The sequence below is a fragment of the Oncorhynchus gorbuscha genome, linkage group LG03 (genome assembly GCF_021184085.1).
Source record: "Oncorhynchus gorbuscha isolate QuinsamMale2020 ecotype Even-year linkage group LG03, OgorEven_v1.0, whole genome shotgun sequence".
Taxonomy (NCBI): domain Eukaryota; kingdom Metazoa; phylum Chordata; class Actinopteri; order Salmoniformes; family Salmonidae; genus Oncorhynchus; species Oncorhynchus gorbuscha.
The window spans coordinates 52,887,936-52,911,173 of NC_060175.1; the positions used below are offsets into that span (position 1 = coordinate 52,887,936).

Here is a 23,238-nt window from a genome sequence, read left to right on the forward strand (position 1 = left end):
ACCTCCAAAGCCATCAGGAGGATTAGCTCGCGCGGCTAAACCAAACAGACTGCTCAATGTTCTGACAGCATTTGTTCCAAATCTTGTACACGCCTCTGGTTTGATGGATAATAGCTCACGAATCATGCATTCATTCCAGCTGTAGCTGGTGTCAATTGTAGGCTACGCTACGGCAATTGGATTCTGAAAGGAAAAGTAGTGAGTGTTTTAAGGATTTACCACTGCACTCCAGGATATACATAATTTATTCTGAGATTAATTGGCACAGATTAACGTTGAACTCCCTGTGGGGTTCAGTACCGCATTCAAGCAGACCGTGACGGACAGGAAAGCATCTGTTAGCAGCCAACGTTATAGCAGAAACCACTAAGTTAGAAAGCCTGGTTTGCCTAAAATGTTGTTTTATAACTGTGTGCAGCATTCAGAGTTCTCACAGCACACACACACACACACAGTCAGTGAGGACACACGCACACGCACGCACGCACACACACACACACACACACACACACACACACACACACACACACACACACACACACACACACACACACACACACACACACACACACACACACACACACACACACACACACACACACACACACACACACACACAGTCAGTGAGGACACACACGCACGCACGCACGCACGCACGCACGCACGCACGCACGCACACACACACACACACACACACACACACACACACACACACACACACACACACACACACACACACACACACACACACACACACACACACACACAGGCTGGAGTCTCCTCCATACAGTAGGCCTGTGATTGGAGGGCCGATGTGGTTGCTAAGCAGAGCTGCTCTTCCTGTGCTAAATAAGAACTTCATACTCTCTCTCTGGCTGGTGGGCTGAGAAGAGTGTGCCAGAGCTGAGCTGCAGAGCACAGCACACACAGTCAGACAAGCAGGCAGGCAGACCTCCCCACATAGACTTACTCACAGCAGAGCAGAGAGACTGTAGGCTACCCTCCTCCACCCTGCACCACAGAGACATCTTCCTCTTCCATATAGAATACACACATCCTCCTCCTACAACACATACAGTGGACCTCCTCCCACCTTCTCCTTCTCCCTACAGCACAGAACTCCCCCTCCTCCGTACAGCTCCTCTTCTACCGTATAGAACATAGAAAGCACCTTCTCTACCCTAGCCCACAAAGCTTTTCCCAACTATCTCAGTCTGGACTACACAGGCCGGTGAGTAGTGAGTGTTTCACTTAGGAGGGATGAGAGCCCACCACCATCCATTTTGCAGTCGTCCTGTCTTTCCCTCTGCAAATGAAGAGAAAGGGTGACGGTGATGTCAGGATGACCCAGTACACAGCCTCCATCTCCCCGCTAGCTGAATGAAGGAGTGGGATACTCATTTTCACTCTCTTTCTACTCTGTTACACCCTATCAGGACAGGCTACCATCTTGTGTAGGGGCTCTGCCTTGACGACATTTGATATCTTATAGTGTGATGTCTTTGCACATCCACCCCGCCTGCGAATTAATAGAGAACCAGTCCTATTAACCACCTCTCGACATGGCACGACAAGGCAATCTAGTATCTCCCCTGTGCTACTGGTGTCTGGGCCTCAGCGTTGGGATCTGCAGAGCGGCTATTGTCTATGGTCAGTTACAGTGTCAGGGCAGTGCAGTGCTGCTGGCAGGCTCCCCATATCAAATGAATCCTGCACAGCTGTCTCTATTCTACTGATCTGTACTAGTCCGAGTTAGACTCGTTTATTCGGTATTACAGGCCCTCTGGGTCCGTCATGGCCACCCCTGTTACTGTGTCCTTTACCCTTAAAGCGTCTGCCCAGTCGGACCTTTCTCTCTCTTTTGTTCCTACTGTTTCTCACAGGAAGTGCCCTCATTCAAAAGCCATGATGTGTCGTTGCAGACATGCCATTTCCGATTACTCACCGGAACAGGGCCCTGTCTCTCTCCTTTAATCCCCCCACACACTTCCTCGTTCCCTCGCTGGCATGGCGGCGCTTGCATTTAGAGAGACAGGCGCACAGATGGGGGATGCTATAGGCTCAGAGAGAGAGAGAGAGAGCTTCCTCCCTCTGCAGGGGCCTGAGATGAGGCGGTGACCCTACCAGGGTGGGGCCCTTAGCTGGCGTTGACGGGTGTCTGGCTGGCTTTATTTCAAGCAGGTCACCGGTAGGGTCACAGACGGGCTCAGCCTGAAACAGAGCTTGGGTGCAGGCTTGTCCTTTATCCCATAACGAGGAACATATTATAAGCCCAGTGTGGAGTCTCTTATAAGCCCAGTGTCTTAAGGCAGGGAATGGGACGGTATCAGGGGAGAGGTTAGCTTACACATCATCTTAAAAATCTCCAAGCTGCTTTTCAGATGATCATCATATAAACTGGGTAATCCCCTCTCCTTTTGGCACCAACAGCTTCATCTGCTGCATAGTTGAGGAGGAGAAGAGACAAACGTATCCAGCTGCTATTGAAGGCGCAGTGACAGGACCTTTCTGGATGTGATGTGCCATTTGGCAATGGGGAAGATGAAGGAAGGTCTCCTGAGTGGGACAAAGGGAATAAGGAGATGGAATAGGGATTAAGAGAGAGGTTACCTTTCTGTTATGGAACCTTCTGATTTGAGGAATAAAGGTTGGGGGAATTGTTAATACAATGCTATAACAGTTACAGTAGTGAAATTACCCCTTGACAGAGACAACAATGGAGTAGGTCAGTCTGTGTCCAAAATGGAATGTATGAATTATTCCATGGCTATGACAGGGCCTTTTTGGGGCCCGTCTCCACAAAGACTCCCATCTCTGCATGGCCATATTTAATTCAGGCCTTTCAGCTGCTTAACTGTACAGGCTGTTGATCGAATGAGTCTCTCCAAAGGGATTAGTCACCCTATCGTCAACCCAGTTCCCTAATTTCTCTTCCTTTGTTGTGGTTCAGACTGCACTAAATGGGATAAAGGACCTTGGCTGGACACAGTGGGAGGAAGTGGCTTTTGTGTGTCTGGCAGGTGCAGTGGAGTGTGGATGGAGTGACGGTGGGGTTTTTGGTTGTGTGTGTGTGTGTCTTTGTTTGTGTGTCTGTGAGTAAGTGTGTGTAAGTGTGTGTATGTGAGTGTGTGTGTGTGTGTGTGTGTGTGTGTGTGTGTGTGTGTGTGTGTGTGTGTGTGTGTGTGTGTGTGTGTGTGTGTGTGTGTGTGTGTGTGTGTGTGTGTGTGTGTGTGTGTGTGTGTGTGTGTGTGAGGGAGGGAGTGTGTGTATGTGAGTGAGTGTGTGTGTGTGTTTATTTGTGTGAGTAAGTGTGTGTATGTGAGTGAGTGTGTGTGTGTGTGTGTTTATCTGTGTGAGGGAGTGTGTGTATGTGCCTCAGCAGGCCAGCAGGCTGTCTTCCCTGTGGCCGAGTGCTGCTGAGATAGACCAGGAACCTCTGGAACTGGACTTGAACCCTCAATCACAGTGCTCCTCGGGGGGTTTGCAGTAAATTGTTCAGGCGAATGGTTTTCTCTCTCCTTCCTCCTCTCTTTCTCCTCACATCTGGTGAGCAGTGCTAGCGCCCTTGTCATCTTTTACTGCGCTGAGGTCATTTCCACCCTATCGGTAGAGTGAAAACACATGATGTACTGGGTTGGGCCTTGATGGGGCAGGGCTGGCATGAACCAACACGGACACAGGCACACATTACATTTATCAACAGCTGCTCAGAATGGCCTTTCTAACTAAGGCAAGTCTCAAACGGCGCAATTAGAGACTTTGAATTGTACCTTTTGGAAAGTTTTTGAAAAAGATAAGTCTCGTTGAGTGAATGCGTTAGTACCGATATAACTATGTTCAAGGTCATTTGCAGTATCAGAAAATGTGACGGTGAAGATTCCAGGCATGCTGCAGTTTCCTTTTATCATGTAAAAAAAAAGGAGCTGCTCTGCAAAAGTATCAAGTAAGCAGTGAGCTCCAGCAGCCAGGATAGAACTGAAGTCTTACTGGAAAACGGATGCATGGGATCTATTTCTGTAGTCCGACAGCTAGGAGGACTCTGTCATAGACTGACTGTACCAAGCAGCGCTCATTATTGAGGGCACCCTCTTCTCTTCTATATGCCACTGTCTGTCTGTCTGCCTGCCTGCCTGCCTGCCTGCCTGCCTGCCTGCCTGCCTGCCTGCCTGCCTGCCTGTCTGTCTGTCTGTCTGTCTGTCTGTCTGTCTGTCTGTCTGTCTGTCTGTCTGTCTGTCTGTCTGTTTGCCTGCCTGCCTGCCTGCCTGCCTGCCTGCCTGCCTGCCTGCCTGCCTGCCTGCCTGCCTGTCTGTCTGTCTGTCTGTCTGTCTGTCTGTCTGTCTGTCTGTCTGTCTGTCTGTCTGCTTGCCTGTCTGTCTGTCTGTCTGTCTGTCTGTCTGTCTGTCTGTCTGTCTGTCTGTCTGTCTGTCTGTCTGTCTGTCTGCCTGCCTGCCTGCCTGCCTGCCTGCCTGCCTGCCTGCCTGCCTGCCTGCCTGCCTGCCTGTCTGTCTGTCTGTCTGTCTGTCTGTCTGTCTGTCTGTCTGTCTGTCTGTCTGTCTGTCTGTCTGTCTGCTTGCCTGTCTGTCTGTCTGTCTGTCTGTCTGTCTGTCTGTCTGTCTGTCTGTCTGTCTGTCTGTCTGTCTGTCTGTCTGTCTGTCTGTCTGTCTGTCTGTCTGTCTGTCTGTCTGTCTGTCCTCATTCCCTCTGCAGCAGTTTAGCTCACTGCCTTTGTTCTCTCACTTGGCTTGAAACTGGAGAATATGGAAAGAAGTGCTGAGGCTGCAGTTATATAGCCTGGCTGCCCACAGCTCAGACAGTACACGAGAAACACAGCACCACAGCACAGACCCCCACCTCAGTCCCCCTTTATACACACACAGCAGCGCCAAGGCACAGGCAAATCACGCTAGACTAGAGCCACAGCCACTTCTGTTATGTTTATGTGTTTTCACCGCGTGTACGTTTTTTTTTTCCTTTTTTTTCCTTCTTGGACGGTACTTTGAAGTGCAATCAGCATCATTTTTTGTTTTGAAATGAGCCCAATTGTACTCATTTAAAGCATGTGTGTCTTGACCAAATGCCACCCCAACAAACCATCTATCTGGATGTCTTTGGGCTAGTAGTGTGAGAGAGATGTTCCATAGACTCCAGCAGGCGTTTCTAACAGCAGCCTTGTAGAGTGGCTGGAGAGACAGTGAACTTTTATCACGCTAATAGCCTGAAGTCACATCTAGCTCTAATGGCTTTAGGCAGCCATGGCAGGGGCAGGACCAGGGGTTGCCTGGAGGTCAGGTTGAATTGCAGTATATACATGCTAGTTTCCAACTGGTAGAACCAATAAAGCAGAGAGAAGGAGAGGCATCTGAGGTGAGGAGGGGGGAAAGAGGTTGAAAGCAGTTGTTATTGAAAGAGCAATTGATTAGCAGTAAAAGGAAGCCATTGATTGAACCTGCCATTTTATATAGAGTCATCCTCACTTTCTTAACCCTCTCAGACTGCTCTTACTTCAACACAGCCTCTGACCTGGGATGGGAATGGAGTTGTGTTCTGCTTTTTTTAAATGTGACTCGGTGATAAGAGTCACTGGCTGAAAAACCACTGGAGGGCAGAACATATTTCAAAGCTTGTTTGTTAGGAGGAGGTAGTTGCAGAAACATGGGAACGGTTTAGTCGACTTCCTCTATATTCGTTTAGTCATTTTTAATTCAACTTTTGACCAAAACCTTACTTCATCAAAAGGACCTGCTTATGAAACGGTGTTCAGAGAGCTGAAATGTGCCACATTTCATCCAGATTGCTCATTTAAACCCCCTCTGGCCCAGGTGGATATTGTAGATGGGAATGTTTGTTTGTTCAGAGAGATGACCTCAGCACCGGAACAAGAATGTAGTGAACCATGAGCCGGACTGTGGGACACCGACCTGAATATAGACCACTGCGTTTGTTTTGTTTCTCCGTTTCTCGGGGAGAACGTTAAGAGGCTGCCAAGGACTTGTATTCACACCCAAGGCATGCAAATAAAACCTCTTGCACATAGAGCCGTACCTGGGTGTAGCCTCCACATCTGGTGGAAAACCTACACTGTCAGTGTTCATGTGTGAGAGGCAGATTTCCACCTCTGGACCTCTTTCTGAGAGACTAAATGGCGTTGGTTGTTTCAGTGGCGGGATGTTTGTGTGTTTTGTTCCCGAGCCGTTTTCATAAATGCCCCCGTTTTTATGTTGCCGAGGTCAACTGGTTTTACTAGACCGGAGAGGCAAGTCCAGAGCCAAGAATGCTTCCTTACCATCTGGCAGCCATAAAATGGGGAGCAGGAGGGTTTTATAGGACGGCAGGGTGAGACATGGAAGGGAAGAGAGACAGAGTGGATGGTGGACTCTAGTTGCCCCCAAAAGCTTCAGAGCTTCCTCCATAGTCTGTACTGACAGGGTCAGAAGTTCAGCGCATTTCCCCCCCCCCTATTCCGTTCTTCAATTCCTTGTCGCAAGGTGAAGGGAGGTGGCATCTGATTCTGCAGTCAGCTGGAGTGTAACTGGAAATGAGAGGAGAGTCCTGTGTTGTTGCTGTCAAATGTTTTCGCCAAATGTTGTTCTACCCGAGAGACTTTGTTTCATTGGTGCCTGTAGTGCTTAAAGCTTTAGCTATGCGCACCGCTTGTCATTGTGCCGTTGCTATTAGCTTGTTAAATCAGGCAGAGCACCAGCCCTGAGTATCACAGATGGTGCAGAATGATGTGGATGCGTAAACTCTGGTGATTCAATGGTTTAGTGTTGCTTGGGCACGTGTCACCTTCGCAAAGCTCTCTGTGTTCCAATGAGTAATGAACGGCTTTGTTTCATCGGACGATGGGCTCCCGGTCTCGTCATCTTTATCATAGAGACAATCTCATAGATGTTTTTCTTTAAACATCAGCCTGAGATGAAATCACAGCGTCGGTGAGAGTCTCTCATCGGTATCCCTCTGAGACGAGGACCCTCTTGAGATTCCCAGTTGCGTGCTCCTCCTGGGGTGTCTCTTTGCCTGCTTTCTGAGACTGGAGTGGAAGTCTTTGGCCCGTCTGTAGCTGGATGCTTTGCGTATCGGTTTCCCAGATTGGGGTGATCATTTCAGAATGCTGGGGTTCTGTGCTGACTCTGGTACTGATACCTCCCATAGAGGCTTCGTCTTTTGTAGCGCTGCAGCTTCAGATCTGTTCATCCCCGAGCCCCTCCGTGACATGTGGCTTATATCGAAGCACAACCTGTTCAGTTCATGTCGGGATGCTTGTTCTTTCTGCTATTCTAGTTTTTTTTAACGTGATGGCGATGAAGTTTCCTGTATTTCCAGATTTATGTATCAAAATAAATTTTCCTCCTCACAGGAAAACTGATTTTCCTCAACATTGATGTTATTTGAATTAGTTAGTAGGCAGGTTGACCTCTTTCCTTGTCTGTCATGGGTTGTGTTTTCAGACCCATGGCTCCCCACACAGTTTATCCAGCGAAGGAAAGTGCTGACAGCAAAATAATGAAAGTGTGTTTGGCAGGGACACCCTTGTAGGTTTCTGTTTCACTCCACCACATGAAATGTTTGATCGTTTACAGCTCTACATACAGCACTCCACAGAGTCACACTGTTTACACAACACATGTAGTGCCCTGGTTTACACAGTTAGCTTATAAAACTGATGCGGTTCATTTTTAACCCATTCAAACCAAAGTTCCACCATACCTATTTGAGGCAGGCATAGGGGTGTGTTTGATGAGTTGGGTGTGTCTTCTGTCCGTACTGCAGTGATGCATTTCCTACCAGGTCTGTGGTAACCAGATCTTCACCACATCAGTTTGGATGCATAGTAGAGGTCTTCCCGGGTCTATCCGAGACCCGACCTGGGACCTGACTAGGGTCCAACTTTTCCATTGGGTCCTGTTTCCTGTTTTATTGTCATCAGCTGATAGACCCGAGTGGACCTGAATGGACCCATCCACAGCTCTGCATAGCCTAGAGCATATTCATTTTACGCCAATAACGTATAGAAGGCCTAGCCTTCAAGAAGGACTAGACCTATTTGTTAACCAGAAGAGCTGATAGCTGATAAACATAATTTTTTTGTCACTCGGGTACAATCAGTCTTGTCTAGGTCTGGTTGTCATTGGGTCAATTCGGGTTCGGGTCTGATTGTTCTCAGGTCCAGGTCCCCCCCTTTTTAAATGATCGGGTCCGTTCGGGCCCAGGTCTAATTGTCTTCGGGTCCAACATTTTAACCCGAGAAGACCTCTAATACAGAGTAGAGGTCGACCGTTTATGATTTTTCAACGCCGATACCGATACCGATTATATGAGGATCAAAAAAGCCGATACCGATTAATCGGCCGATTTAAATAAAATAAAAAAGTTTTTTTATTATTTGTAATAATGACAATTACAACAATACTGAATTAACACTTATTTTAACTTAATATAAAACATCAATAAAATCAATTTAGCCTCAAATTAATAATGAAACATGTTCAATTTGGTTTAAATAATGCAAAAAGTGTTGGAGAAGAAAGTAATATGTGCCATGTAAAATATGTGCCATGTAAAAAAGCTAACGTTTAAGTTCCTTGCTCAGAACATGAGAACATATGAAAGCTGGTGGTTCCTTTTAACATGAGACTTCAATATTGCCAGGTAAGAGGTTTTAGGTTGTAGTTAATATAGTATTTATAGGACTATTTCTCTCTATACCATTTGTATTTCATATACCTTTGACTATTGGATGTTCTTATAGGCACTATAGTATTGCCAGTGTAACAGTATAGCTTCCGTCCCCCTCCTCGCCCCTCCCTGGGCTCGAACCAGGAACACATCGACAACAGCCACACTCAAAGCATCATTACCCATCGCTCCACAAAAGCTGCGGCCCTTGCAGCGCAAGGGGAATAACTACTCCAAATCTAAAAGCGAGTGACGTTTGAAACAGTATTAGCGCACACCCAGCTAACTAGCTAGCCATTTCACATTGGTTACACCAGCCATTAGGCTGATAGGCTTGAAGTCATAAACAGGCCTGTGCTTGCAAAGAGCTGCTGGCAAAATGCATGAAAGTGCTGTTTGAATGAATGATAACGGGCCTGCTGCTGCTCAGTCAGACTGTTTTATCAAATCAGACTTAATTATAACATAATAACACACAGAAATACGAGCCTTTGGTCATTAATATGATTGAATCCGGAAACTATCATTTAGAAAACAAAACGTTTATTATTTCAGTGAATTACGGAACCGTTCGGTATTTTATTTAACGGGTGGCATCCCTAAATCTAAATATTCTTGTTACATTGCACAACCTTCAATCTATGTCATAATTATGTAAAATTCTGGCAAATTAGTTCGTTATGAGCCAGGCAGCCCAAACTTGCATATACCCTGACACTGCGTGCAATGAACGCAAGAGAAATGACACAATTTCACATGGTTAATATTGCCTGCTAAACTGGATTAGTAGTTATAACTAGTGATTATGATTGATTGTTTTTTATAAGCTAAGTTTAATGCTAGCTAGCAATTTACCTTGGCTTCTACTGCATTCGCGTAACAGGCAGGCTACTCGTGGAGTGCAATGGTTAGAGCGTTGGACTAGTTAACTGTGCGGTTGCAAGATTGGAACCCCTGAGCTGACAAGGTGAAAATCTGTCGTTCTGCCACTGAACGAGGCAGTTAACCCACAGTTCCGAGTCAGTCATTGAAAATAAGAATGTGTTCTTAACTGACTTGTCTAGTTAAATAAAAGGTATAAAAATACAAATAAAATATATTTTTTAAATAATCGGAAATCGGCGCCCAAAAATACCGATTTCCAATTGTTATGAAAACTGGAAATCGGCCCTAATTAATCGGCCATTCCGATTAATCGGTCGACCTCCAATACAGAGTGCAACTTTGTATGGTGGACTGTATAACTTCATTTAATGCGAGATACATTCGGCTCTTCCTGTATAGTCTGCAGCAGTAATGTAATCTGTGATGATTCAGGAGAGGGCCGAGCTACCTCTTATAGCCAACCCCAGGGTGGCAGCAGTTGCTCTCTGAGGTCCGTCTGATGAAGTTTATTGGATTGTCCCTAATGATTATCATAATAATGGCATCAAATACACTTTCATGGCCAAGACAGTTGATTGCACTCGACAAGCCCTTCTCCTTCCTTTTAAAGAAGAGCATCAAAGGGTCTCTCACAAGCTACTGAAATCATTCTGCCTGAGATCCACTTAGAGCCTCTTAACATATTTCAGTCTGTTTCCCCCTCACTTTCCGTGTCTTGTTGAGATCTCTTGAGTTTCCAAGCAAAAGGTTGAGAGAAAAGAAAAGAGTCTGGAAATAATGGGCTCTGCTCTGAGTTAGTGGGTGTATCCACTGCAGTGAATCAGGGGAGAAAAATGTGTCCTGTGTCTCTTTAAGAGCGCTGGCCTGTCTGCAGAATGCATCAGTCCTGTGGAGCAGACACAGGCCAGGAGGAGGGGGGTGGAAGGGAGGAGCGTGGGGTCCAGCGGAGGGAGGGAGAGGAGCAAGAGGGAACAGCCGCAGTCTGGGCCTCCAGCCTCTTGGCTAGACTGCTGAAAGTTATTATTGAGTTCCTGTGCTGGGCCTCCCCTCCCTGTGGCATACTCCTCTCTGCTTGCTACTAGAGAGACAGACAGACAGACAGACAGACAGACAGACAGACAGACAGACAGACAGACAGACAGACAGACAGACAGACAGACAGACAGACAGACAGACAGACAGACAGACAGACAGACAGACAGACAGACAGACAGACAGACAGACAGACAGACAGACAGACAGACAGACAGACAGACAGACAGACAGACAGACAGACAGACAGACAGACAGACAGACAGACAGACAGACAGACAGCTAATCATGCCCTTTCACAATGGCCTTACATGCAACAAATAAAGTATCATTTAGTTTGATACTATGTGTTGTAAAGTCTAAAAATGTGAGTGACCCACACTCCACACAATAGAGGAACTGCCTCACAGCTGCTCCTACAGCCCGGGCAGCAGCTGAAAATCCCAGCCCAGCATACTACAGTCTTGGGTTACAGTGTAGTAGACCTGTCCTGTTGTCATTGGGAACAGCCTTAAACAGTCAAGACAAGAAGAACACGCACTAAATCCTCTGCTGGCTGGCTGGCTAACTGATGAGTATGATTCATGGTAGGTAGCAAGAGGAGCACTGTACTGACAGCACAGAAACTCTCAGTTTTTTTACAGCGCTTTTCAAAATCGCCTCCTATTCAGGGAGCTTAACGAACAGGGCTGGAGAGATTCAAAAAGGTCGATTTCAATTTGCAGTAAAAATATATATATATAGATGTTTTTTCAGTCCAATAAATTGTGAACGTGGTGTTTTTAGAAATCACAGACAGAATAAACCAAGCAGTCTCTCTCCCTCTACCTTGTACTTAACACCAGTGAGAGCTGTAGTAGCTGTGTGGTGATAGAGTTTGCAGGCGCTTGGCAGCCGTCTATGGTCACTGGTCAGAGCTCAGCCACAGGGTCAGAGTGGATTTGCTGCCAGAGAGTTTGGGGCCAGGGCCCGGGGAGGCCGTGGAGGGATGACATACTTACACCGTGGCCTCTCCTCAGGCCTGTGCCTGCCTGGCTGGTTGTCTGTAATCCCCATGCTGGGTTGCAGGCAGCATTAGGCCACAAAGCGCCTGTGTCCTCACGGCTCAGGGCTGAGCTGAGAGACAGGAGACATTTATATAACGCTGAGACTGTACTTGCCTGTCTGTCTGTTCTCCTGCTGGCCAGGCCCGGCCGGGCAGCTCTAAGCTCCAGCTAGCCTGTCTGAGTGACCAGGTTCCCTAGGGTCAGCTGTAGTGACCAGCTGCTGCCTCCCGCCCCCGACCCTCTCTGACCTACTGTTCAGTGCTGTTGGCAGGAATACAGACTGAATGCAGGCTGCACCACATCACATCACGCACCTGAGGCTCACAGGAAAAATATGATGACATTTACCCCCCCCATCTCATATACAGTACGTATCAGTGTATCCATGTGTATGTGTTTATTTCAACATGTGTCTCTATTCATGGTTTCTGCAATCATACAGTCCCCGTTTTAAAGCCGTCTTCATTCAGGGTCTGGGAGTGTTTGCTGCCCTTCTCTGCATTGGGAAAACCCTGGCGTTGAAAATGGGGATTTTTGTCGAGTTCTGTTTGTTAACTCAGAGTTTAGCTGTGCTCCACTGTTTTGTGGTTGCTATGGAGAAAAACACTGGCCCCAGATTCAGAAGAGTGTAATAAAATGATCCAGGAAAAAGAAATGTCCAAGTATTTTCAGGGTCATGAAGCAGACGAAGCATTACTATGAGTTGAGCGATGCTGTGGTCCGTCCACTCCCCCCACTTCCCCCCCAAGCCTTCCATTTTAGAACACTCGTATTTATTTTATGGAGGCTCTGAGACCGGGCCCTCTCACCCACATCTCCTGTAAGCAGATCTTGCCTTCCTGTTAACGGGGGGAGGAGGGAGACGAGCCAAATGTTTACGTATGGAATGTGCCATCTGAGGAACGGATGTTGTGGGTGTTTTGGTCCCCTATTTCCCTCCGAGACAATTCCTTGAGCAAGTGGAAACAAGTGAAATGCTATTTGATCTCTGTCGGTTGTTACTATACACACAAAGAAGCACTGCGTTCGTCCTATTACGTTGAAGTTATCCTGCAAGTCGAGCATAAATGAGGAGGACATACACAGACTAGAAACCTTCATGTATTTTGCAAAATTGGTCAGCAATTACTTGGTAGCACACACACACACGCACGCACGCACGCACGCACGCACGCACGCACACACACACACACACACACACACACACACACACACACACACACACACACACACACACACACACACACATAAGCGCAGTGATTTTGAAGTAGTATTTTTTTCCTGGCACTCAGCCTCACAGCCACATGCTGGGGCTCCTTAGTTCTCTAAGTGGAGACCTTCACATCTAGAATGTTTCCTGTCATTCTGCATGGGGCCATTAGCACCCCTTCCACACTTTAGTTTGTTTTCTCGAAACAGTGATTAAGAGGTTATACTCAAAGCACAGAATAATTCATCAATTCCGATCCTGTTTTCCAAGTCCCCCCTCACATCTCTGTCTCCAATCACACAAATACAGCCCCATCGTCTAAAGTCACAACATTAGAGACTAAGAACTCATTGGAGTGCATTAGGGCAGGGAATTGCCAGGGACCTCACGAAAGTATATTATCGCAATACTTCTGGGCTGATACGATATGTATTGTGATTATCACGATTCTGTATGTATTGCGGTGTAATACTGTTATTTTATTGCGATTCGATGTCCCTAACATACTTCTCTATATGGCTGCGGCAGAGAGACGAGAGAGTCATGAGAAGACGAGTTTTGATCAGACATGGAAATAAAAGTGCTTTAAACAAATTGTTTCCCTATTTAAAAAGACCACGGAGAACAAGATATGAAGGACAAATACTGGAGTTTTGGTGCAGGTACAGCCAACTAGCGCAGAAAATAATATTGCGATATTGTCGATACGATACATATCGTCAAAAATAATTAACCGATATGTAACTATCTATTTTTACCACCATCACTAGAGTGTATATCGTGTATCTGGACCTGTTGGGGAGCCGACACTAGAACAGAACAGCCTGAATGGCTTCTATACAGTTCAAGAAGATTTATCACCTTGGTTCAGCCAATCACCTCAAGACCAGTTCCCAGTGCAGACACTGTCAGTGAAATGACATCAGATGGGACACTGAGCAGTGACGCTAACTTCACCCCACCCTCTTACACGTTTCTTTTATGACCTCCTCGACCCGTCCCCCCCGTCCCGTCCCCTCAAACCTCTTAACCTCTCTCTGGCATTCATCCCCTTTTTCATCCTCCCAAATAAACCTGCCACCTGCCCAGCTCCCCATTGGCCTGCCAGGGACCATGTGGTCATGAGGCTCAGCTTACCAGCTCAGGCCAAACCTCAAGTCAGCTGCCCCAGTACTGTTCTCTCTACCTTCTCTAATGCATGTTTCACCACTGTTTACTATTTGTATTTTGTTGATTTCATTTGTTGGCCAATTCTAATCCAGGCATTTGATGAATTACAGCTACTTGCTAGATGACAGTAACAACGATGATTTACTATAAAATGGCATAGCACATTTTGAACATCTAATAGATTGCACCAGCAGCCAGTTGGCCAATTGCAAGAGCTATCTGTGCAGAGTGCTCTGGAGTCTACTCTCTAGACTAGACTGATCGATGGGCGGCTGGGTGGGGAGACAGCCAGATTATGGCAGGATAAATAGATACTGAGGGTAGGGCACAAACAATCCTTCAGACTTTTTCCAGACACAATGGATTCTGGGAAGCAGGTTGCTTCCCACGTTGACTTTTTGTCCGCACAAAACATTCACAGCGGGGACTTGACACAAGAGGGATGAATTCGGCAAGACAAATTGGATATAAGAGGCATACTCGACACTCGCCATGTAACGCCTCCGTTCGTTTCCCGTTGTCGTCAGAGTGAGTTTTAGTTCATTTTGAGTGAGTGCAGAACCCATCACCTCAGTCCAACAGCCAGATGATGTCAGACAGAGGTGCCACTATCACACTTAACTCTGTGCCTGTCCATTTGGCCTGTCAATCACTCAGACAACAGAGGGCCAATCCCCACTAAGTAGCAGTCTCCCTATCATCAATCATCCAGCCCTCCACTTGAAACACTGTACTACAGTACAGTGTGTAACCAGTGTAGCCTTTCTGTTTGGTGGAGTTCTGACTCCCTAATGGAATTGCCTGGTGCCTGGTATGTGATATAATGGTCTGTGTATTCAGAGCTGTAACTATTTGGGTTGCGGAGAGGTTAGTCAGCAGGGTGTCCTCCCACTCTGCCTAGAGTGGGTGAAAACACGCTTTGGTGGTGAAATGTCTCTTCCTTATGTTTTAAAATACAGGTTACCAAGGCAAATATGATTCGTTGTGTTCTGAACCGTTCGGTGGGGTCTTTCTCTAACATATCGTTAAACACTATGTCCAAGAAGTTTGTTTTCGTAAGCTAATACATCTGGTAATTAGCGGCGAGTTCTGGTGAGAGAGTGGCGACCCCTTTCTCGCAGCGACTTTCGAGGGTTTGACATGTTGGTGGCGGTTGTCTGCAAAGTTGTTTCGGCGGGTCGCCAAAAAAGTCTAATGAACATATTATTATTATCATCACAGAGATACGCTTGTTTTTGCGAGGAATCGTCGAAAAAGAAAAGATTTCGCATTCATATGAAAGGGCGTATCCTAAAATATGAAAATACTACATGCCATGTTTTATGTCCTCTGGATTCGAGAAGAAAGATGACGAGTTCAACGGTAAATTAGCCTTAATCTTAATCTTCGCATAGTATCCAGCCTAGCTAACGCAATGCTACTTTCCCGATTTTTGACCAGGTGTAATTATTTACCCTAGTTTTGGACATCCTACAAGGGTTAAAACACCAATAACTCTTGAACGGATTACGATGGAGACATGAGGTTTGGGCCATTGGTTTTCTTAGAGGACTATTTATTTTTACCCATTGGTAAAAAAATATATAAAAAATATGCGTTTTTGATTGGTTATCCAGTGATATTTTAATCGTGTTGATATTACTACTAATCTGTGGGATTCAAATGTAGGCAGCCCAACACTGGATTTACTGTCTCGTGATGGTGGCAGTGTGCTTATTGCTGCTACAGTCTTTCATGTTGAATGGCCAGATTGACTAATCTGTGGAAATTCAGGTTCTCAGGCAGGACACGTTAGGGGATGGGAGGGATGATGGGTTCTTTATGTGCGTCTTTTAGCCTAGTTCCTCTCTGGAAGTGAGTGGAATTATTATCACCAATGGAAAAGCTATTGCTCTGACAGAATGTGCATTATTGTCATAGGTAGAAGAGCTCACTAATCTGGACTGCTAATCATATGCATCAAATACAATTTTATATATTGGACTGATGTTATAATCATCTGCAAAGTAGGTGTAAATGTGCCAGTAGCGCTTTAAGAAATCGATGTTCGTGCATAGTATGGGTTGAATCCTAACACAACCTTGCATCGTTGTCAGTAGGTCTGCATTGACTGTGTGCATTTTTGCCCTATGAGAGCATTAATGGCGCATTATAAAGGAATGTTATAAAGGGTTAGTCATCTTTCTTCCTCTCATTAACCCACCAGCATCCCCTTTGGCTTCCTGGTTAGCACTGCAGCTGTTCCTGCATTGTAAGTGAACTAAATGTGAATAGAAGCATAAATGTGTGTGTGTGTGTGTGTGTGTGTGTGTGTGTGTGTGTGTGTGTGTGTGTGTGTGTGTGTGTGTGTGTGTGTGTGTGTGTGTGTGTGTGTGTGTGTGTGTGTGTGTGTGTGTGTGTGTGTGTGTGTGTGTGTGTGTGTGTGTGTGTGCGTGCGTGCGTGTGTGTGTCCGTGCTCTCAGTTGCACACAAACACGGTACTGTATGTTCTAGCACATCAAACCAATAGTGTACTGTTTAGTTTTCCAATGCAACAGACACAGTCCATATGGACTGCTCCAAACAGGCATTCTGGGAATTTGACACTATGTCTGTCTAAATATACACCACTCACAGAACACGTTTCATGTCCAAAGATATCTGGGACTCAGAACCATACCAAACATGCTCATACGAATAACATGTCATCTGTGAGGATATCTTTGTCATGTCATTTTTAGCCATGTTTGGATAAGGCCTACAGCACTTGGAATTATGAACCAGCCCGCTTCCTTTAGTGAAATCCCTCTGTTTTATCCAGGAGGCCAGCTGTTTTCGCCATAATGAGAAAGTGGACACAGACACGTGATGTTGTTTTGGTTGCTATATTTGAGCTGAATTGGATTTGCTTCCTCCTAGTTACACTGTCTGTTGCCTGCCTGGGACATTAGAGGAGTCCACTGTTGTCCGGCTCCTGATCTCCATGGAAATGTGACGTATGAATGTATTTGGATGTAAGAGCAACGGTTCTCTCTACTCCTCTCAGTGGTTGTGTCAGCGTGACCCCCCCCCCCTCTATTGTTTTTACATTTATGTAGTTCAGTCCTTGAGCTGTTCTTGTCTATTCATGTTCTGTATTATGTCATGTGTTGCGTGGACCCCAGGACCCCTGCTGCGAACGCAGCAGCTAATGGGGATCCTGATAAAATGCTGAAAGTCTGACTGGTTCCTCTGTTTATAGACCTAGACACTCGGCAGCGTTGATGGGTCCACTGCAGCTCACGTGTAGGAAAGGCGGGGGGGATGTGATAGAACCTTTCATCCTCCAACTTGGCTCTACGTGTCAGACTTGCTGCTGCAGTAGGTCAGTAGGTCAGATATGAAGGTCAGATACAGTAGGTCAGATATGTAATGGACAGAGCAGGTCTCGGGCTGTCCCGTCTGCAGCTCCGACCTATCGCATGTCACAGCGTTACCATGCTGTTGCAGCTCAGGCCACCTTCTCCCAGGATCCCCTATTGTTGTCACGCTTCGATAGCCGCGTCACCCCGACACACTTTAGCTCAGACGGTGTGAATCAGGAAGGGAAGTAGCCTAGACATTTGGAGAATGGTAACGGAGGATTCGGAAGCCTAGAAACTCAGAGGTTTGGTAGCATGGTGCATTGTATTTAGGCGTGGTGCATATGCACATGTAAGCCTGACACCAATCAGCTCATCGCAGCCCAGCTGTCATTTAGAAGGTGTGTCCACCAGTCTTAACCTGAATCATGGGACTGTCCTTCCTACACACAGATACCATGAGCACTGAATAGAGGCCTATAGACTTTCCCCCGGACATCCCAGCCCACCCAGGCCCTGCCTCAGACCTCTCTGCCAGAGAGGAAAGGGCGATGCGGGAGGTTCCATTCTCGACTAAATCTGTCCAAAATAAACCCAATGCGTTTCTATGGGTTTATTTTGGACGTGAGCTTGTCGCCTGCCTTCCCGCCTTTGGGACAACGACTCCAGGGTGGACACGTGAGCATGTGGCTATTATAATTGAGATCTCGGCTTCTGCCCGCTCTCATACGTCCCACTAAGGCTGTTTCCCCGGGTGAGCTCTGCCAGTTGGTGTGCCCTTGAGCGAGGCAGAGCCCTTCTAAGCACACTCAGATCTAGGGATTACAGTGAGGGGTTTAGTAGGGGGAAAGGAGTCTGAAATGTGAAACTGTTGTGGTCGTGTTGCTGTGTATTTAATGCCATGCAATCATGCAGCATGCTGTGGTATTGTGTGACGGAGGCCCGGGGAAGTTCAGCTGGGGAACTATTTTTGGCCGTTTCTGAGTGCACTCCTGTGTTTTGTTTTCAGATCATTCCATTTGAGATTTTAGTTTGTGCTTCGGCAAATGCTAAAGGATTAGACGTTTTAGCACTGCTTTCACAGCCAATAGCGTGACAGACATGACACATTCAAACAACGAGCAGCTGGGGCCGATTCAATTAAATTGATCCTACCCACGTTGTACTTTAAATTTAACCTCGATATGCAGTGCATTCAGAAAGTATTCATACCCCTTGACTTTTTCTAAATTGTGTTACATTACAGCCTTATTCTAAAATGTATTAAATACATTTTTTCCCACATCAATCTACACACAATACCCCATAATGACAAAGTCAAAACAGGTTTTTATCAATTTTTGCAAAAAAATACCTTATTTACATAACTATTCAGAGCCTTTTGAGCTTAGGTGCTTCCTGTTTCCATTGGTCATCCTTGAGATGTTTCTACAACTTGACTGGAGTCCACCTGTGATAAATTCAATTGATTGGACATGATTTGGAAAGGTACACACCTTTGCCAAAAGGCACCTAAAGGACGCTCAGACCGTGAGAAACAAGATTCGCTGGTCTGATGAAACCAAGATTGAACTTTTTGGCCTGAATGCCAAGCATGACATCTGGAGGAAACCTGACACCATCCCTACGGTGACACATGGGGGTGGCAACATCATGCTGTGGGGATATTTTTCAGCGGAAGGGACTGGGAGACTAGTCAGGATCGAGGGAAAGATGAACGGAGAAAAGGACAGAGAGATCCTTGATGAAAACCTGCTCCAGTGCGCTCAGGACCTCAGACTGGAGAGAAGGTTCACCTTCCAACAGGACAATGACCCTTTGCACACAGCCAAGACAACGCAGGAGTGGCTTCATGACCAGTTATTGAATGTTCTTGAGTGGCTCAGCCAGAGCCTGGACCTGAACTCGATCGAACATCTCTGGAGAGACCTGAAAATAACTGTGCAGCGACGCTCCCCATCTAACCTGACAGAGCTTGAGAGGATCTGCAGAGAAGAATGGGAGAAACTCCCCAAATACTGGTGTGCCATGCTTGTAGCGTCATACCCAAGAAGACTTGAGGCTGTAATCGTGCCAAAGATGCTTCAACAAAGTACTGAGTAAAGGGTCTGAATACTTATGTAAATGTGATATTTCAGTTATTTATTTATTTATTTCGTCCATTTTAGAAGAAGGCTGTAACGTAACAACATTTGGAAAAATGTCAATGGGTCTGAATGCTTTCCGAATGCACCGTATATTTGTGTTCCCGAAAGCATTTTGCAGTTCTCACCCAGCAGTTTGCATTTTACTATAATACTCATTTGTTGATTGGGCCTGTAGTTGGATCAATAAACTCAGTCAACCAGTCATTGCTTATCAGATCCATGTCAAATGAAGTAAAACAGCATTCCCGTCTTCTATCACACTCCAATTGGCATCTATTGGCGAACGACCGTTCTCACTGTCAGATAGTCCACTTGGAATGCATGGTGTTTATGTGTCTGTTGACAGTTCTAGTGGTGTTAGTGCGATTTGCCATGTGGATATTTGCTTATCACTGTATTACCACACTATTATAGGACCGTCGTTTCCAGACAAAGCATGTCTGCACTGTTAGCTCCTGTTTAGCCTACGGGTTTACTTTGAAATGGTCCCCCCCTTTATGGCTCCTCAAAGAAATGTCCTACAATAGCGAGTTGAAAAGGACATTGCTTGAATGGACTCTTTAAGAGGAGGCTGTACTTGGCCTTCAAGTACACATTCCTCCAGCTCAGTGCTTCCTCTGTGGTCCCGCTCCCCCCCCCCCCACAGCCCGCCCCCTCCCTTGCACTCACCACTCCGTTCCCCGTTCCCACAGGGGCCCTGGCCAAAGCAAACTCCTGCGAGGAAGTCTCCCCCTCCCTTTTTCTCTACCTCCCTCTTTCCCTCCTCTCTCTCTCTCTCTCTCTCCCTTCACTCACTCACTCCCTCCATCCTTAGAGGGGCCATGTTGGGTAGTTTGGGCTAGGATTGCAGTGAGGGTAATGCAGTCATGGCATGTGGTGTGCATCCAGGAGGAGGCTGTTGATGTCTCTGATGCTGTGTCTGTGTGGCCTTGTTATGGCTGTGATGTGGTGCTGAGTAAAGCCCGTGTGGCTCCTCTCCTGTGAGATCAGTGTCAGATTTAGCCAGCAGGTCCCCTGTGGTGTCTGGGAGGGTCTGTTTTCTAACTCTGTTATGTCTGGGGCTCCACGTTTTCCTGGAGCTGCAAACCTCAGGGTAGAAATAGTACCAGACAGACAGACTTTGTTGGGGAAACAACAGCAATGGCAGTAATTACAGACTCCGGGTTTCGACCACTCTCCGCTTTTTTCCCGAAGAACTCTGGCCTTGAGTGAGGCAGGTGAGGGTTCGAGTCATCGTGGAGTCAGCTGGAGGTCGGGGTGAAATGTCCCGAGCACTAACGTCGCAGTCTGCTGCCTAACTGTGTGTGTGTCTGTTTGTGTGTGTGTGTGGTTAGACACTTAGAGAGGAGACAGACGTTTGAGTCAGGGAGGGAGACATGAGAGGAGTGTCCAGACAACCACAGTCATGCCCTCTGCACTTGGGCCTTGTATGATTGTAGCTTCGTGGGCCAGAGGCGCAGCAGAAATGACAAGGTTGCGTGGCATGTTTTAGTCTGAGCGCCATCGTACGGTAGACCGAGGCTGGCAGTACAGTGTGAGACCTGACTGACTGACACCTCCCCCTTGTGATACATTGCCAGAACCACACACTGCTTCTAAGCTAATTAGAACCGTGAGACAGGGTTCATTTACACCAGAGGTGTCAGTCAGTACCAAAGGCAATTTATCTTTCTCCCCTCAACATTATTACCATGTCAAGTGGTACACCTTTCAAAAGGATATAGTGGAGTATATTTTCCATTCAGTCTAGTATATACTTTTATGTTAATTTTATGAGGCGGCAGGTAGCCTAGCGGTTAACAGTGTTGGGCCAGTAACCGAAAGGCCGCCGGTTCGAATCCCCGAGCCAAATAAGTGAATAATCTGCCGACGTGCCCTTGAGCACTTAACCCTAAGCCGCTCTGAATAAGAGCCTCTGCGAAATGACTCAAATGTAAATGATACATCCACAGTATATTCAGTCATGATTTCAATTGAAACATCCATTGAAAAGAGGACTCTTTGAGGGAGAATGTCATAGTAGTGAGATAAGTAAGATAACTCACAGGTCCGGGCAGGCCTCTCCCACTTCCTAGGTAAACTTATCCGCATCCTGACAAGTGCAGACCTGAGGCCAGTGGCTAGATTACTCTGTCTCACCACTGAAGCCAAAAGAGCCGCACACACTGTCACTTCCTGGATCACTGTTACACGGCCAAACCTGCTGCAGCTGTGAAGCTCAGGGAGAAAGAGGGGAAAAGGAGAGCGAGATGTTTCGGTTAGCTCGTCGTGTCTTCATCTGAAAAACGTATGCACTCGCTCTGGATAAGAGCATCTGCTAACGTAATCTTGCTCAGCGGAGTGAGTCGAGTGAAATATTGCGTGACTCTACGATCAGAGCCGCAGGTAGAGTGGCACCGGCTTCACTCCAGTTGTCTATCAGGTTACAGAAACACTATTCTCTCCCACACAGAGAGTAGCTCCCCTGCACCTGCTGTCGCCTCCCGTACTCAACCCCAGAGCCCCCAGCTCACAGCCAGACCTCACCCGGATAGAAAAGTCTACCGTTCCCCCCCCCTCACACACGGGATTAGGGCCGCTAGCTGATTCTGTATGGATGAGACTATTTGGACACATGGATGTTTCTCTGAAATACACCTCAAGTTGAATGATGCCAACTACAGTATCGAACACCGCTGAAGGGGACGTTGTGTCGCGACATTTGAACTACCTATCTACGACTTGTGCAGTACAAGCGTGTTACGGACTACTCCGGTAGACGAAGACGGTGATCATTTAATAGTCTCTTCCGTATCTCTTTCTCTTCTCTCTTTAGCCGTACAGCCCAGTTCCAGCCAAGAAGTTCAAGCTGGAGAAAACACACTCTCCATCTGCTGACAAAGAGAAGCAACCCGATTGGCTACAATCTCTATCAAAGTCAGGGAACAAGGTTTGTAGCTCATGTTCTCTCTTGATTGGGATAAATGTGATTTGCTGTAAGGCTAAGGGTCAGGGCCATCCTACACAGAGAGTCCTTGTTACCTTACCTCATACATATGAGCCCTGTAATTCAGTCAGTTAATTACGTTGTCAATAGTCTCTTTACCAACCAGTCTACATTATGATCGCACTGTACCTTTCCAAGGATGTTTTTTTTAAATTCCCTGTTTCATAACTGTATTATAATGTCAGAATCCTATCTGTTTCCAGGATCTGAAACCGGTCCAGCTGAAACAGAGGCCGTCAGCCTTCCGCCCCTGGTCCCCCAGAAGTACATCTGCCGAGAGGTGAGTCAGTGACAGTCATGCTGTCATGGTTTCTCTCATCCTTTTCACCACACCACGGTAACGGACTGTCAGCCTTGTAACACATTGAGGTAGCATTCCTAAGGAATTATCGCATAGCAATGACCGATAACCACGTTTTTAACCCGTTGCTATGATATTGTTGAACTAACTCGCATTTTCTTATCATAACAGATCAAACCACAAAAATGTGGACACGTCTGTGGTGCCCAATGTGGCCCCAGCTCCGTTGGCCAACCAGAGAGAGGAGCAGGCCCCAGTGGGCCACAGCCAGGCTCCAGGCAGGGGAGACCAGCACATCAGCTCCGGACCAGCATCACAGTGTGGAGACTCACAGCCTGGGCCCAGACTTGTTCACATCAACACCAACACAGGCAACGGTGTGGAGGAAATGGAGACTGACGGGGAGATTGAGGTGGACGACTGTGATGACTGTGAGTCATGACACACTGTTGTTCAGACATTCTG

The 23,238-nt window shown here is 46.7% G+C and overlaps 1 protein-coding gene across 1 annotated transcript in view; it reads left to right on the plus strand.

Moving 5' to 3' along the window:
- Nucleotides 1–23,238, plus strand: part of skib (v-ski avian sarcoma viral oncogene homolog b) — a 40,241-nt gene that overhangs the window by 15,316 nt on the left and 1,687 nt on the right. The window contains exons 2-4 of the mRNA XM_046342920.1: nucleotides 22,302–22,415; nucleotides 22,676–22,752; nucleotides 22,945–23,204. Coding sequence (XP_046198876.1) covers nucleotides 22,302–22,415; nucleotides 22,676–22,752; nucleotides 22,945–23,204 — 451 coding nt within the window. The remainder of the gene's footprint in view (nucleotides 1–22,301; nucleotides 22,416–22,675; nucleotides 22,753–22,944; nucleotides 23,205–23,238) is intronic.